Source organism: Triplophysa rosa, linkage group LG17, assembly GCF_024868665.1.
Source record: "Triplophysa rosa linkage group LG17, Trosa_1v2, whole genome shotgun sequence".
Classification (NCBI taxonomy): Eukaryota; Metazoa; Chordata; class Actinopteri; order Cypriniformes; family Nemacheilidae; genus Triplophysa; species Triplophysa rosa.
The window spans coordinates 21,128,741-21,146,866 of record NC_079906.1 but is presented as its reverse complement, the minus strand read 5'-3'; the positions used below and the strand labels follow the sequence as shown (position 1 = coordinate 21,146,866).

Below are 18,126 nucleotides of genomic sequence, written 5' to 3'. Positions count from 1 at the left end.
GAGAATGAAATGAGCCCGAGGTGAGAGGATGCAAGACTAGAATTCTTACTGGTACGCCAAAGTCGCACTGAAGTGTTTGTCAATGTACGTCTCCAGAACTGGGTTAAAGTGCTGGAACTTAATGTCACCGATCAGCGAGATGATGAAGACCTGTGCACATGAAAAAGAAAGCCGAGATACTCATGTGATACTCAAATCTCATGGTTGAGATAGTTCATCCAAAAAAAAAAAATCAGTCATTGTTTATTCATCCTCGTGTCATTCAAAACCTGTATGTGACTCTTTCTTCAGTGAAACACGGATGATGATATTTTTGTTGTTTTGTGTCCATACAATGCAAGTCAATGGGGGTCAATGTTGTTTGGTTATCAACGTTCTTTAAAACAGTGTTTTAAGGTTGTAAGGCCCCCTTTGTGTAGAGTGCATCGCTTTGCGGCCCCCCAAATAAAGACTTATAATCTTAAATTTAACATTTTTATTTAAACAAAAACATATTCGGTTATACAATGCTGAAACATCAATTCTTTTGTCTGGTGGTCTTATTTTTCTTGATGTTTGATTGCATAAAATCTATGATCAATTTCTATATTTCATAAAATGCCACAAAATCTGTGGCCCCCCTGGATCCATCTCGGGGCCCCCCAGGGGCCACGGCCCCCAGTTTGAGAACTACTGCTTTAAAATATCTCCTTTTTGTAAAATCACGGGGATGAATAAATGATCAAATTCTCATTTTGGGGTGAACTAACATTTTCACGTTATTCTCAATAAAAGCCACGTTCGATCTTAAAATCTCAATCTCACTCATCAAAATGAAATGGCTCTCTACGCCTACCTCTGCAAAACTCTTTTCTGCTTACATAACCAAGGCTTAGCAATCAGGAAAAAATAATTCACAACTTGATTTCTACAGAAAATGTGCTTGCCCGTGCAAAACCCGATGCTACAGTACTCCGGTCAAGGTCGGTCAAGGGTGACAAACGGTGCATGGATCGCCACCAAATAAACAGAAAAAATAAAGTCATCGTTTCCACAGTCATCGTGCACTTATCACATGGTAGAATAATCAGACCTGTGTGTCTGTGTGGGAGAGGACATCCCACATGCAGATGGCGATATGGCGCGTAATGGCAGTAAGGTTACTCATGCTTATAACAAATGAAATCGCCATGACTGGCGATTGGTACTGGAAGTTATAACCCTCCATATGTGGGGGAGTATCACGGTTTGGTTTCAGGCACAGGTGCACATGGCCGGTCGGTGGGATGCCTTGGCCACCTCGATGCATCGTGATTATTAGCATGTGTTTTATTTCAGTACCCTGTGAAGCATGCTAGGGTGTTCTGTATAGTCGCTAGTAGGGGTGACACAATATACTGTGATTTATTACACGGCTCATTGGAAAGCTTGATTCTGATTGGCCAGTCGCGACATTCCAAGGGTTGTTATTTTCAAATAACAACCGCTCAAAACTAATAACACCCTGTAACCCGGATGCTGCAAATCATTTTGAGAGGGGCAGTTTAATATTACACAAAAATGAATTATAAATATGTCTTTTAATAACATACATGACATTATATTTACAAACGATTAAGCCAATTCGCCTGTTCGTGATGTTTGAACGTCGTTTCTTACTTTAAAACCGAACTAAACGGCTTTTCCTCGCGGAAGGTCTGCATTCGGTCAAAATGCAACTAGACTGTTTAAGTCAATCCAACATAATATAAATTCAATGGCCAAATGAATCATTTTTAGGATATTATTAGGTTGAAAAGGGTCAACATTTTTACAGTGTGGGCTTTAATCACTCTTTTAAACGGTGTTTAAAACGTTGAAAAAGACACAACTAATTCACATGCGAGTAACTCGTGTTCTTTTTGGTTTAACAAATGTTTGGTCTGTTTAGAAACGTTGCCATGGAGAAGCAAATCAAACCAAACCAAGAAGAAAATGCTACATTGTAACAATTGTATTCCTTGTTTTAGAACAAAGTAGATGGTCTACAGGTCTGGAAACACTCTCAGTCTTATAATGCCCCGTTTGCCAGGGGTTGGCAGTTAGGTCACTAGTGGGCGTTCCCACTAATGGTGACGCTCACTGCAGGAGGTGAGAAGAGAAGAGTCACGTTAGCTGTCGCTCCCGAAATTCGCTCTTCATTTGCAAATAAATTCTCAACTCTAGCGCCGCTAAACACGTCCCATCCGGTTCGCCAACTGTGTTGCTTTGTCGCTTAATGTGAACGGGGCATAAGGGGCATTCACGTCTGTACATAAACCCTTTAATACACAATGGCAGAGGTTTGTTTAAACCTCTAAAAACTCTAAGTGATGTTGACTGATACGCTGAATAAAATCTTCAATACTTGCCAGGGCATTGAACACCGGCGTGTCGTAGGTTTCTTCCTCTGAGGTCTCCATCATGATATTAAAGAGAGCATCCAGCGTGTCCTGCAAAAACTACAGACCCACACAATAAAAAAAATCCTATAAGGCAGAAGCATTGTTCAGAGGCGGTGTGTGCTTTTTTTCTTACTTTAATAATTTCGCCTCCTTCCACCGCCATCAGTTTCTGGAGAATTTCTTCAAGTCTCTCAGTATTCGATCTCCAGTTGAGAAGGCCCAAAAGATCGACTGAGGAAAAGAAAGATCGGAAGTTAAAAAAGCTGAACTTTATTGTATTATATTATTATGTACATCTTTTCAGGTCTCCCCTGCCCCAAAAAAACAGGCAAGAAAATGATGGTGGCAGATTCACCGTTTTGTGTGAGTTTTGTGGAGCAGGTCAGCGTGGCGATCTGGAAGCTGTCTTTGGTGACAGGAATGACGGCGGCGTGATGGAAAGGTTTTCCTGCCTGTCTCTCTCTCTCCTCCACTTCGGCGTACGAGCCGGGCAGAGTCAAATACGTCTTGGCGTCGTCAGTCTTCTTCACATCCACCTGGAGGACACGAGGAACGGCAGAGAAGTGTGTGGTAAAAAAAAGAGACATCACTCTCTGAAATAATACAAACGCTGCAGGTGGAACTGGAGATTTTATATGAAGGTCACATTGTTGAGCGTTAACTGCTGAAAAGCGAGAAAAACAAAACAGCCGAAGGACAAAGCCATCTTCACTTTTAAGTCTCCTCACTTGCTAAAACGTATTTGACAGAATTTGTAAACAGTAGTCTTAAACGTCCATTTAAAATGTTTTACCTCTTTTACCGCTGAACAAATAATACTTTTGAAATAATAATAAAGATGTTCAGTTTTAGATGGAGGGATGGATGACTCTGAATAAAGTATTTCTACAATATCATCCGAAAGCATTTGCACAACACTTCACGTGCCTGCAAGATATCACACCACTGTCCTAGCCAACATAAATGAAAAGATGCCCACCTTATAGATGATGAGATCATGCTTTCCATCTGGAAGCGTGGTGCCGTCTGACTTCATCAGACGGATGAAAGCCATGCCGAATGGTTTCTCAGACTTGTCTCTGGCTGCAAACAAATAACCAACAATAAAAACGAATGTGCATAAATAAAAATAAAAAAATAAGCGTCTTCCGACAACCTGATAAAATAAAAGTCCCGTTAACTCGGTATTTTATGTGGACAAATATATTACTATTTAATAGTAAAAGAAACTAAAACTAATTTAGATAAACTAAATGCATCAAGCATAAGGTGAAGTTAGTTGTTTACCTTTGAAATTATTCTTTCTATTTTTATTAATGTTTCTTATTTATACATTTGTATTATATTGCATTTTGAATGTAATATGGCAATGTAATGTATTAAATGGGTTAACTTTTCACAGATATTAATATGCAATTTCAGCAATAAAAAAAAAAAATTCTAAAAAGGAAACAAATTAGTTGTTCATTTTAAGAGACCTGTCTTATTTTCTCTTGTATATTTAGTATTGCTCTTTAATAAAGAAAAAATATTTATTGTCCGAATACCCGATTAATCGATGGAAAATCAGTAGAATACTCGATTACTAAAATAATCGATAGCTGCAGCCCTACATTAAACCTCATGATGGTTCTTGCCATCACATTTTTGGTCATATCCAAGTCAGATTAAAATCAGGTTTTGTATATCAGACACTTCAACACACTGTCTGAACGAATTGATCGATGCAGTTTGTTTTATATGCACAAATTTGCAGACAAAAATCTCCCTTGAAACTTTAAAGTGAAAATGAAAATTCTGTCTTCATTCACTCACCCTCGAGTTGTTCCAAATCTGTATAAATTTCTTTGTTCTGATGAACACTGAGAAAGATATTTGGAAGAATGCTTGTAACCAAACGGTTCTGGGGCACCATTCAATACCAGAGTAGGAAAAATGACAATGGTAGTCAATGGTGCCCCAGAACTGTTTGCTTTCCTACATTCTTCAAAATATCTACTTTTGTGTTCAACTGAACAAAGACATTTATAAAGCAATTTTTCCAAGAATTTTCATTTTTGGGTGAACTGTTCCTTTAAGGACACACTTGGACACATACCACACCTGCTATATATTGTAAATATACTATATTATAAACATTTACTTTCCTCTTTATATTGTAGCATTCAAGGTACAATTGTGACTGATATCTTGTGCAAATCTTGTGCAAATGACACAAAAACGTGGAACTTACAATCCTGAGATGATCTGTGTCTAAAGGTTAGTCGTAGATGACATCGACAAACATCCTCAATGGGAATGGCCACCTGACGGACACAAGAGAGGATATGATGAGATGATATGATCACATGCATTTACTCTCACTGAACCTCTTTATTATTAAAGAAACAAAGAATGAAAATTCTTTCATCATTAACTCATGCTCATGTCAACACACAAGATTTTCTGAAGAAACGAGCAACATTGGACCCCACTGACTTCCATTGTATGAACACAAAACCACTGAGACATTTCTCAAAATAGCTTTGAAGACATGAGGATGAATAAACGATCAATTTTTGATACTTTTTTGTGAACTACCACTTTAAAAGAAATTTTAAGCAAGTTCCTTTTGTTTTTGCGCGGGGTGCATGTCTGCGGCTTTCGGACACACCACAGATGTTCACCTTCATTAAATTCATTAAAATATTAATGAAAATCATTCAGTCATCATTTATTAACAGTGTTAAGAGTGTTGTGTAAACAAGCAGAGCACAAAGCTGTAAGAAGCCGCCACAAAAAGCACAATTTCCTCTGTATGACACGTGGATGTGTCACTTTCTAGGCTGCACACAGAATCTTTGTTTTGTTCTTTATGTTTGTACCTTAACAGTCTCATTCCAGCAGGGCTGCTTGACCTGATAGTAAATGACAGACTTATATTCTGTGATCCCTTCATAACCCGCTCCGGGAAATATGGCCTTCTGAGGAGAGATAGCGAGTCGGTGGGAGAAAAATAAAGTACAAGAAATGGAGAAACAACATCTACCCAAAGAATACCTACTTCAGGTAAAGCCGTCAAACAGATCTTGCTTGAGAAATAACTGAACATTTAAATAAAAAAACTTACGTGTAGATTATGATTTATGATACTGTATATTGACTCACGAACTATTGATGCTTGACATTAAAACGTAGGACACATTTACTTTCTAGGTTTCTAGGTAACTTTACTACTAAGCAAGGGTGAGAGATTCTCCTAACTTGGCCTAAATATTAGTCTGCATAAAAAATGCATTTATTTACATTTTTATGAAATATTTAACATCAAGGGATGTCTTTACCTCCATTGGGTTTCCTTCTTCATCCAAAACGCTCATCATAACTTCAACGTTTTTCGGGGTTTTCTTCTTGCCACGATCAAACTCTCCTTGTAGCAGCGTGACGTAAACATCGTTCCTCACGTAACCTGTACGGAAATAAGAGCGGCACTTAACATCACTTGTAGATAACTCAACTGCTAATGACCAAGAAGAAGAGACAAGTTCAGCTTCTTTAGGATTTACTGAAGTGTCTCTGAAGGCTTTAACAGCACCGCTATCACGCCATCAGGATCACATCTGAAAGACGGATAGACCCACCTGGAAGGATAATTTCAGGAAAGCCCATTTTCCTGACAATAGGTGTTGTGCGGTCCACAAAATGAGGATAATCTTTCTGGACCTGAAACACATCTCCCGGGAGCAGTTTTAGGGTCACAAACAGCCCTGAAACCAACAAACATGCCGTTATAATGGCCAATAGGTCTTGTGAACAAAAGGCAACAATCGTAATTACTGGATAACAGATCAATACGAAAACATAAAAATTATTCAACGCATTAAACACCAACCCAATATACATCAGGAATTGACAGCGGAATCACATTCTGGTTAAGAAGGAATAGAAATACTACAAATGTTCATGTTAAAATACACTACCAAAATGTAACTTTTTAATAACTTTTTACTTTTCATTAAGTTTAATCACCAATGGACTTTTTATGATTTTTATTCAACATAAATAATTTAATCAATTAAAAGATGAAAATGACTGTCAGTAGTGATTACAACTAACCCTAGTCATTTCTATTCTGCGTAAAAAAAGGCTTAAAAAACATTTAAAAATTGAAGAATATATACAACCCAAACATTCTTGAAACAATGAGCCTATGCAAAATATTTTGGCTATTTTAAAACAAAACATCCATCAAACATTAGTTATTACACTGTTATTATTACTCTGTTAACCAAAGGTTTTAAAGTTTACTAAAACTAAAACTATTAAAAGATTTCTGTTAATTGAAATAAAAATCTGCCTAAATATTATTTGGAAGCCTTGAAAATAAAATGAAAAATGACAAATGTTGCCATAGCAATAAACTGAAATAAGTTGAGTCACTGAAATAATTTACTGAAAATAAATAAAAATTAAACTAAAACTGTAATAAAAATAAATTCCACTTATATTGCAACATATAATATAAAATATATATAATAAAATGCACAAAAGCACATTAGAAAATGTATAAATATTCAACTAAAATGAAAAATAATATAGAAAATATTTGCAAAACTGCGGGCCACACTCATCACCACGATACATTTTTTGGCCGTCCGTACCCTGTCCTTTGTGGTTGACCTCTCGTGTGGCAATGACCTTGTTGAAGACGGCAACGAGAGGCTCGTTCTCGACGATGACACGAGACGGCATGAGTGGAGACATGATGAGCTGCCGCTGTCGAATGTACGTTTCCATGGCAATCCTAAGAAGAGAGAAGGACGACACAATTGAGAAGGGAAAAAATAGCCTAGAGGTAACAAAACTATTACAGTGTGTGATGGCCTCTGCCCAAAATAAACAACAATTTGAAAAAAAAGAGAACTGATAAAGACAGAAACTATCTCCTAATCTGATAAAGACAGTCTTACTGTTGAAAAGGGATGAAATACTGTTTATCATCATCATCGATTTTACCGTGGGCAATATCTGTGATATCCATGACTGCAGAGACAAAAAAACAGAAGGTTAATGCTGATCTGAACTATAGATGCATTTAAAGTATATACTTATAAAATGTAATTGTCTCATTCCCTCAGGGGTGAACAAATACAAAGCACTTCAGAAATATTTAAAGATCAGATGATATGCACCTAGTGAGCACAACATCTTTTCCGTACATAAAACCGGTACATAACAACTGCTTTTTCTTTAAAGACTCGAGTTTTGGAATAAAAACGTGTCAGAAAAGAAAAAGTGTTTCTCCAGGTAGAGAAGCATCCAAAAACAGACCTCACACCTTTACAACAAGACAAAATTGCTTTAGGAAAACCACAGACTGTTATTTTCAATAATATCTGTTTACAGGGCCCTACGAAAACCATTTTATTTTTTAATAATGAGTACAAATTTTTGAACTAGCGCATTTATTTCAATTTACAAAAGTACTTGAGTTAACCAGACTTTTATTTTGACAGGTCACCGCAAAGGTTGTTTGACAGTAGCTTTTCTCAAATGAAACTGTTGTGTCCCAAATGGCATACTATACACTATGCACGTAAACTATAGACTTAACCATCTAGTGTATGAGTTTAAGAAGAGCAGTATCGTCTCAAATGGAACACTAAACGGTTTTATACTAACCGGACGAGGGCAAATGATGTCAATCTCACAACACAATGCACGTCAATAAAAATCTATTTGTACATCGTACATTTAATGTAATTTTAATCTGTTTTGCTCAGCATGTCTTTAGTCAGCATTAAATTGAAGCGTAAACACTGCAGGAGAACTTTGCTCGGGCAGCGTCTGATAGCTCCGCCTCCCTTCCGCCACGTGAGCGAAACTGCGACCATTGAGTGCGTGAAGTGTTCCACACTTCATATTTTCGGTTAAATGAGTGCATCATCCAGGTATTAAAGTGCACTTCTTTTTTGAGGAATTGTAATGTAAACGCGCTCCTCACACTATTTATACGTCAAAATGGTGTAGGAATAGTGCATAAGTGTGCGATATGGGGACGCACCTTGTGAAGTAGTAAATGCAGTTAATGTGTTCGCGTCCTCGTGCAGTGAGACACGGACGCTGCATCACGGGTGCAACCTGCCACTCTTTCACTCATAGACAAGACAATTACATATTTAAAGCGCATCTGAATATTTCTAACGTTATTCATAGCACAATTTTAACGTTGTTGGCTGTTCAGCGCTACTTTCTAGTTAAGAAATAATACATTTGCCAGATTCTGTGCCATTCTGCGTTATACAGCAAATTCCATTTTTATGCCTCGATTCCGCGATTCCGTCCGCGTTTTCTGCATCGCGGAAATCATAGGGCCCTACATATTGGAAAGCTCCAGAACACCACAATGCAGACGTTCAACCTGACGGTGTTGTCTACAATAATAGAACAGCAAGCATACATGACAAACAACTTCAGACAAAACCCTTTTGAGACAACAATAGATATGACATTTTACAGCTTTTATAGAGAAGCAAGGTCATATGTCTGACTGTCTCTATTCGGCGTGTAATTATCGTATAGACAAAGACGAATGAATAGAAAACTAGGAACAAAACAGTAGTTTCACCACAAAAGCATCTTCCTGTAACTCTAAACTGCAACACGCAGTGATTATATCTGAAAACAGGAGAAAAGATTTTACTGTAGTTCAGACCTAACGCTTCACAACACTGTTATGATGCTGCGAGATATGGAAATGATGTGTGCACCTGACTGGAAAAAAAGCAATGCTTGAAAATTGTTTCTTTTCTCAGTTTTGTGGCAAAACAATAATGCGAGGCAGTATTGAAATATTTCAGTAACAAAATAGTAAGTGCACTTTTTTAATCAAAACACTAGAGAAATGCTGACAGTACGTTGCGTTTAAATTCTGAGAGCCCATTTTTTTCATAGGGTTTAAGGAATATTCTGGGTTAATATCGCCTCATGTCTCTGTTTGTTAAAATAAACACAATATGCACTTGCAGTAATGCAATAATAACTAAAGCCATGCAGGCGAGAGAGTGAAGAGCTTAAGAGCGGACCTGTCCTGTTTTTAAATTCTTCATGTGTAAAACGTGCATTTTTTGAGGTGTAAATTCATCCTATAGGGGAGGGGACTACTTTTATAGCAAAGAAACAAAAGAAAAATCACTGTCTGTTTCTCTAGCAGTTTATGACACGAGTTGAAAGATTGAGACGGGGTTGATGAGTGATCACGGCTTTCTCATGCTATGTGTATCTTTAAACGTGCCCAAACTCAGAAGGATCAGAGATATGACACGATGAACTGGAATGCAGATAAGAAACAATTATACAAGTGAATCGCAACCTAAATGTTATATACGTCAGTACTTGTTGTTTTATTATTAGTTATTTTGATGTTCTTAAATGTCATTCCATGTCAAATCAACAACATTTTAGAAGCTTCCTCAAATAGAATTTTGATCATTCTATTTCTTGAGAAAGATGACAACGAAAGAAAAAAATATTAAATGCCATGGAGGAATGCCTACGGAGTAACTTCACTATTTTCTTAAAGCGATAGTCCACTCAAAAATGAAAATTCTGTCATGAATTACTCATCCTCACGTAGTTCCAAACCTGTATAAATGTCTTTGTTCTGATGAACACAGAGAAAGAATGTTAGCAACTGAGATTTCTGGGGTAGTCAGAAAATGGTAGTCGTAGGTTCCCCAGAATTGTTTGTTTTCCTAAATTCTTCAAAATATAATCTTTTGTGTTTAATAGAACAAAAGATATTAAATCATTTTTTCAACAATGGTAGTCAATGGTGCCCCAGAAATAACAGTTGCTAACGTTCTTCCAAATATATTTATTTGTGTTCAAGAGAACAAGAAATTTATACATAGATGAGTAATTCATGACAGAATTATTTTTGGGTGGACTATCCCTTTAAGAGGATCAAAAATGACCTACAACTGACCTAAAATCTGGAGCCAAATTACAGGGGTGGAAATGACATAAGAAATGTGTCTGAAATACAAAGTGACGTAACGTGCAGTAATCCAATCAGAGTCTCGTCTCTCATTCCCTTTTCGCTAATTACACGGCAGAATTTGCAAGAGCAAAGACTGGACGCTTCTCTAGAGAGGAAACGCATCTGCTCGTGCGTGAGGTTAAAGCGCGCGAGCAGATCATCTACATGACAAGCCGGATTTTTATCTTTATGTACACAATAATTATCTTTTACATTGTAATCCATTTATTTTTTATATTTGGCATGTTTGCGTGCTGCTGCGCTTCCCTCTGTGTAATAAGTCAAGTGAACGCGTTATATGTGGACCCGCCCAGAGGCGCATTTTCTACTAATGCCTCTTTTTTTAAACAAAAAAATACTGCGCCATTGACTTTAGACTTCAGACCAGGTTTGAGTTGTCTATGGCGCAGTTTATTTTCAGTTCCTCAAAATAGCAACGTGCCAACAATGCACCTGAGCACACCTCTTTTTTAGACCAACACGCACATGGGCGCACAAATGAGCGCAAATGCATTTGCTATTTAAAAAACACGGCGCAGGATGGGAAAATGAGAACTGCGTCGGGCGGAAACTAGCAAAAACACTTGCGCTGCGCCTTGCGCCGGGTGTACAATAGGGCCCTTAATGTGCTTCTCCTTAAGCCACTCTTTGGTTGTCTTGGCAGTATGTTTTGGGTCTTTGTCATGTTAAAGGCTCATCCATGACCCATCTTCAGTGACCTAGTTAAGGGGAGGAGGTTCTCGTCCAAGATTTTACGGTACATGGGCCCGTCCCTCAGCCCCTCAATGCGGTGAAGTCATCCTGTACCCGTAGCAGAGATAAAGCCCTAAAGCAGAATGTTTCCAACACTGTGCTTCTCTGTAGGGATGGTGTTCTTAGGGTCAGCATTTCTCTCCCTCCAAAAACAGGAGTCAATATTGGTCTCACAGCACTTTCTCCAAAGCCTTTTCTGAATCATGTTGATGTTCATTGTCAAACTTCAGATGAGCCAGGTGGGCCTTCTTGGGCATGAGGACCTTGTGGGTGCTTCAGGATTTCAATCTATTGTGGCATAGCGTGTTACCAATGGTTTGCTTGCTAACTGTGTTCCCATCTGTCTTGAAATCATTAACATGCTTCTTCCGTGTAGTTCTGGGCTGATCTTTAACTTTTCTCATGATCATCTTTACTCCTTTGGGGAAATTTTGCAGGGAGCTCCAGAACAAGGGCATTTTATAGTTATTTTGTATTTCTTCTATTTCCAAATAATCGCACCAACAGTTGTCTCCTCACCAAGCTTCTGTCTGTAGCCTATTCAAGGTTTGTGCAGGTCTCCAATCTTGTCGCTGACATCCTTTAAAACCTATTTGGTCTGGACCATGGTGTTGGAGAGGTTGAACTGGAAGATACAGATTCTGTTGGCAGGCATCTTTTATATACATAACAAGCTGATTTAGGAGTACTTTCTTAAAGTGACAGGGCTAATCTGTGGTCCATATAGGCACATAACCAATCTGTGGAGCCAGAATTCGTGCTAGTTGGTAGGGGATCAAATACTTACTTCACTGATTGAAATGCAAATCAATTTATAACCTTTACATTCATTTTTCCCCTGATTTTTTGGTTGATATTTTGTTTCTATCAGTTAAAATAAAACTACCATAAAAATGATAGACCCTTCATTTCTTTGTAAGCAGACAAACTTACAAAATCAGCAGGGGATAAAATAAATATTTCCTTCACTGTATTTCTGTGCACTGTGCATATTAATTTTGTATTTATAAACACACAGACATACACATACATGTATATATTTAAAAACATATATATTTGTATATAATTTACATTTATTCATTTTCATATTTTATATTTTTCTTAAATATATACATGTACGCGTTTATAAATACAAAATTAATATGTAAACGTGAAATAGCCCTAGTACAATTCTATAATAAGCAAATGAATCCACATTAAGATCTTTATCTCTCTTAGATTCTGGTTCTCAAACGTGTTGTTGGTATATAAAGGCCTATATGGTACTGTCTCAAAGTTTGGTAAATCTGTTATACTTAGCTAGAGGAATGAACAAGTGCATTTTCTCATTTCTCACCCCCTGTAATTTGGCTCCGAATTTTATGAAAAATGTCACATTCCAAGATGCCCTGTTAAAGAGTGAATTACTCAGAAAATATTCATCCACGACATTTAATATTTCGCCTTTCTTTGTCATTTTGAGCGTTTCTTTCTCCAGAAAAGGACTGTTAAAAATCTACATTTTCAGCCAGGGACCTCCGGTTGAACTGACACAGAATGACCCATTATATTTCTCAGAATAATAAGTGTATAACACTGTAAGTCACCTTGGATAAAAGCGTCTGCCGGATGCATGAATAAAAATGAATTTGAAATAAAGCATCTAATGCACAAGAACCTGCTACACCGAACGGCCTGCGCAGTCCTCCCGTATGTTTCTTTCCATCCTTCAGCTCCATGCAGCCCAAACGGATGATCTGACACACCAGGAAGAGACGCGGTCTCATCAGATCACTGCTGCTCAGATCCTGGACACGGAGAAGAACGTCAGGAATCTTCTAAAATCGTTTCCCAGAGTTGGCAAAACCAAAACGGTCTATGCTCTTTTCTCTAATAACATTCCCATTCTATATCTATGAAAAAATGTGGAAATGACTGAAATATGATGTATAATATTTTGAACTTTGTTACTGTGAAAAGTGCAGGCAGGTTGTTGAGTTTTTCGATCTCTTTCGGCATGCCCGTGCTGTCCCACCGCACCAGGAAGTTCTCGCTGGGAGGACAAAACAAATGTGTCACGAAAAGTCACTTTTATTAAAGGAACAGTTCACCCAAAAAGGGTTTCATCATTTACTCACCCTCAGGTTGTTCCAAACCTGATTAAATTTATTTGTTCCGCTAAACACCAAGGAAGATATTTGGAAGAATGTCAGTAACCAAACAGATCTCATCTCCCATTGATTTATTTTTCCTACTTTGCCAGTAGATCTGTTTGGTTACTCACATTCTTAAAAATATCTTCCTTTGGGTTCATCAGAACAAAGACATTTATACAGGTTTGGAACAACCTAACAGAACTTTCATTTTGGGTGACCTGTCCCTTTAATCATTTTAGATACATGGCAGAGAGAAATAAAGGGTTAGCTTGACATCGAGTCTTAAGCAAAAAAAAAAGAAAGATTTCTATTTTCTCCCCTGTGGTCCACATAAAATCAGGTTTCAAGTGTTCATGACCATTTTCATCTCTCTGACCTTTAAAATAAAACCGTTTTTTTTGTGCTGTATGTCCATGTCACATAAGAAAGAGCGCTGTGCATACAGGGGGTCAAACAGCCTGCGTTGATCCATCCTTCGTTGCAAAAAAGCCTGAGTTACATTGTGGTTCACAGAACAATCGGTGCAGAAATGTGCCAAACTAACTGATCAGATCAGACTGAAACCTTCAGGGATCCTGATAAAAATAAACATTAACCACTCGGAGCAACAACCTGTTCATACAGACAGAAACACAAGAAGATCTGATGGACTTTAACATATTTTACTCTTTCTTGTGGTGTTCCTGCATGGTCCTCATTATTTCTGTGACTGCAGGATTAGTTTTTCAACAGAAACTACATTTAAAGGGACAGTACATCCAAAAATGAAAAATCTGTCATCATTTACTCTTGTTTCAAACCTGTATAAATTTCTTTGTTACAACGAACACAGAGAAAGATATTTGGAAGAATGTTAGCAATTTTCAGTTCTGAGACATCATCCACTACCATAGTAGGAAAAAAATATTGTATTTGTTTGTTCTGTTGAACACATGAGATATTTCGAAGAATTTAGGAAAACAAAGAGTTCTCGGGCACCATTGACTAACATTTAAGTCTTCCTACATGGTAGTCAATGATGCCCCGGAACTGAAAATGACAAACATTCTTCCAAATATCTTTCTCTGTGTTCATCGGAACAAAGTGCTTTATACAGGTATGAAATTACATAAGGGTGAGTAAATGATGACAGACTTTTCATTTTTGGGTGAACTGTCCCTTTAAGAATCTTTATTTTGGCAGATAAGTGACAATAGAGATTCTTACTGAACTAAGGAAGGACGCTTTACAGTACGTTTCTGTAGCACAACGATCTCATCCATTTCAAAAGATCAAGGAAAGTTTCATTTGTCACCATATGACCCTTTTAAAAAACATAAAGGCTTAACCACACAAAAGAAATGCCATCACTGAATACACGGTCACATTCAGTTCATCTACTACAGTAGGAACACCACACAGCTGAAAAAAAACAAGATGTGCTTTTACATGAGCACCTAACTCTAAACTCAAGAAAGAATTGAACACGTTCCTCACAGTCCGAACGCCAAAACTATATCCTCATTGAAGCACACCATCAGTTAACTATGCTTTAAATCGCTGCGATTCATCACTCAGTAAACATTCACATCTTTCGCACGAATCAAAACCGAAAAACAAAGCGAACCCTGAGAGAAAGAAAGAGACTCACCTTATGAATTCAGACTTATCGGAGTCATACAGCGACATAAAGAGTTCGGCGTCTTCGCCGATGTTGCACACGAAGTTCTTGAGATTCATGAGGAGGCTGAAGGTGTGCACCCCGGTGAAGAGGGTCTGACGTCGTTTCTCCAGGTTCTGAAGACGCATCTGTTAAACAGAAACAATGCTCAGAATCAAAGACAGAACGGCGTGACTGACGTTCCGAGACTCCAGAACGTTTAAAGAACGTCCGGTGTTGTCTGAAGCACAAACGTCCAAAAGACCACAGTAAAAATGAAAAGTTCCTACGGCTCAGCAAAAGAACATCTGATGTCTGTCAAAGTCTGTGTAACAACAATCTCAATCTGGATGGACTTTCTATCAGACTGATGGTTGTCAACAGAAGATGTCGTGGTACCTTCTCCTCCTGAATCCTCTCATCAATACAGCGGGACGCAGACTCGTGCGTTCTGAACAGACTGATCGTGCTGGTGCGCTCGGGGTCTAAAGTGTTTCCGGCCTCATCGCGTACCACCAAATCAAGACCCAGAATCCTGTGCGACAACATCGATGTGAACACACGGACACTTGAAATGCTTAACATTTGTTAAAGGGACAGTTCGCATAAAAATAACAACCCTTTAACCATTTTCAAACCTGTGTGACATTCTTTCTTCCGCAGAACACCAAAGAAGATATTTTGAAGAACGTCGGTAACCAAATTACATCCGCCTCCATTGACTGCCATTGTATGAACACACCACCACCGAGACATTTCTCAAAATATCTTCTTTTGTGTTCCACAGATGATACGGGTTTGAATGACATTAGAGGGAATAAATGATGCCAGAATTTTTGCTTTAGGCGAACGATCACTTTAAATACAACGGTAATGAATGACAATGTCTGCAACAGCTACAAAACAAACTCAAGGTGAGTAAATGTAAAGCTTTGTCACACCTGTTCCCATAATCAATTTTGGCCGTGACCTTCTTCTTCAGCTCCACAAGGTCATCGTTGGGAAGCGTGCCGGACACGATCTGCGAGTGGTACTCGATCAGGCTGTAGGCCATCTGCTGAACGTTCCGGAACAGTGTGGTCTTGTTGTTCTGCGGTGCAGACGAACAGGTGATTGAAAACGATAAGGCGGCTAATGCCTTCTGATGGGATTTGACTTGTTGAATAAACACACAGCGGGAAAGCCTGTGCGGTGAGGTCGCAGGTGGACTCACGTACCACGTAAAGTTTGTGCCATATCTGCGTCCATTCTCGCAGCGTGGTGCCAAGCTCTTGTACCAAGGGCAAGTCTGTAGGCACCACAGTCTCCTGTTTGCTAAACATAAAGGTTGTAAGAAAAACATAATTCAGTTTCAGATAGAAATGTAGATGACCAGTATCATTGCTGTGAGCGGGAAGCAGGCGAGAAGTTTTGAAAGCCGCAGGGAACATAAACCTATGAACAGCTTATAGTTGTCTTCGAGTATTAAAGGGACAGTTCACCCAAAAATGAAAATTCTGTCATCATTTACTCACCTTCGAGCTGTTCCAAATCTGTATAAATGTCTTTGTTCTGATGAACACAGAGAACGATATTTGGAAGAATGCTTTTAACCAAACAGATCTTGCCCCCCATTGACTCCCATAGTAGGAAAAATACGTTTATCATTTTCTTTGTTCTGTTGAACACAAAAGAAGACATTTTGAAGAATGTAGGACAGCAAACAGTTCTGGGGCACTTTTGACTCCAATAGTATTTTTTTCCTACTATTGTAGTCAATGGGGGGCAAAATCTGTCTGGTTATAAGCATTCTTCCAAATATCTTTCTCTGTGTTCATCAGAACAAAGACATTTATACAGATTTGGAACAACTCGAAGGTGAGTAAATGATGACAGAATTATCATTTTTAGGTGAAGTATCCCTTTAAGCTATAAGCAGAAAATGCATTTATTTTTATTTCAGCGTGAACTAAACGTCACAAAAGCCCATTTTAATTTCATGGGGTCTTTTACATTTAGAGCAAAGCCATCTGCCGTGACTTCTGGTGACGGTGCATGCCACATTAACCTCTGAGCGATGGACAATTTACCGCTAATGAATCACAGAGCGAAATGACATAGGATTTGGTTCTTACCCTGTCCCCTCAACTTTGGCGTCTTTCAAATGGATGTAGTTGGCAGGAAAAATGCCCTTTGAAATGAGACAATAAACAGAAGCGCTTGTGAGAACCCACACAATTCATTCAGCCCACTGTGGAATGTCAGGTAATGATTAGATTGTCAGGTTAATAGCAGGATGATAATTATCACAACACCTTGTGTGATTTCTGTCGCAGTGTGTATCCTCTGTACCACCCTGAGAGGAGAGAGAGAGACAGAGAGAGATGTTGTTTCTATTTTATTGACATACAGGCAGATGTTGTCATTCCATTCTGTCATATGAATTTAACACCAATGACAGTAAGAATACATTAAAACTAGAGTAGTTGTCAGGGTTTCCATCATTTAAAGCAACATGTCATACAAAACATGATTCTCTTTGTTTTTAAAATGATATATAGACAGACTTGACATTGGTCATAATAATCGTGTTTACATTAGCACACATACATTCAGCAATAATGTTCTCATTAAGTGGGATGTTTGTAAGCTTTTCATGAATACGTCATGTCTGGGTATTTTCGTGTAACTGGTAATTGTGAATGTTGACAACATTGTTTGTATTTGTAAACTGTTGGTGCAGTTATCTGCGTGCTGTGACGTAACGAACACTGTTCAAGTCCAAGCCTCCAATCATTTCAATGGAGGATATTATTAAAACACATTTCACACATTTATGCAAAACGTTTTATAAACTCACAGTGTACACTTCCATCTCCAGGCCCACGGAAACTCCAACATTCATTTGGAGACAAATTTGTATGATTCCACTTGTATTTTTTTGTACCATCTGCGTTTGTTTAGAGTTCGTCCTTTATGTTTGCTTTTTTCAAATAAATTCTAAATAATTGTTTCTGAACAATAGACATCATGTGAATGTATACAAAATCGTCAAGTTGTTAAATAGTTATGTTTTCCCATGAGATCAGGTTGTGACAAATTCTTCTTGGCAAACTACATTTCCCATAATTCTCCGCGGCAGCACGTGCATTATCAAATACAGAATTTAAACACAGATTAAGCACTTAATGCACATAC

The 18,126-nt window shown here is 38.1% G+C and overlaps 1 protein-coding gene across 1 annotated transcript in view; it reads right to left on the bottom strand.

Annotated features, from left to right (window-relative positions):
* Positions 1 to 18,126, bottom strand: part of dock5 (dedicator of cytokinesis 5) — a 54,002-nt gene that overhangs the window by 28,866 nt on the left and 7,010 nt on the right. Inside the window, exons 3-21 of the mRNA XM_057356434.1 lie at positions 17,244 to 17,284; positions 17,064 to 17,119; positions 16,167 to 16,263; positions 15,891 to 16,039; positions 15,349 to 15,484; positions 14,941 to 15,098; positions 13,126 to 13,207; positions 12,833 to 12,962; positions 7,352 to 7,424; positions 7,043 to 7,185; positions 6,023 to 6,148; positions 5,726 to 5,850; positions 5,267 to 5,365; positions 4,636 to 4,708; positions 3,382 to 3,485; positions 2,758 to 2,938; positions 2,536 to 2,633; positions 2,370 to 2,459; positions 50 to 150 (exon numbers count right to left, since the gene is read on the bottom strand). Of these exons, the coding sequence (XP_057212417.1) occupies positions 50 to 150; positions 2,370 to 2,459; positions 2,536 to 2,633; positions 2,758 to 2,938; positions 3,382 to 3,485; positions 4,636 to 4,708; positions 5,267 to 5,365; positions 5,726 to 5,850; positions 6,023 to 6,148; positions 7,043 to 7,185; positions 7,352 to 7,424; positions 12,833 to 12,962; positions 13,126 to 13,207; positions 14,941 to 15,098; positions 15,349 to 15,484; positions 15,891 to 16,039; positions 16,167 to 16,263; positions 17,064 to 17,119; positions 17,244 to 17,284 (2,062 nt within the window). The remainder of the gene's footprint in view (positions 1 to 49; positions 151 to 2,369; positions 2,460 to 2,535; positions 2,634 to 2,757; positions 2,939 to 3,381; positions 3,486 to 4,635; positions 4,709 to 5,266; positions 5,366 to 5,725; positions 5,851 to 6,022; positions 6,149 to 7,042; positions 7,186 to 7,351; positions 7,425 to 12,832; positions 12,963 to 13,125; positions 13,208 to 14,940; positions 15,099 to 15,348; positions 15,485 to 15,890; positions 16,040 to 16,166; positions 16,264 to 17,063; positions 17,120 to 17,243; positions 17,285 to 18,126) is intronic.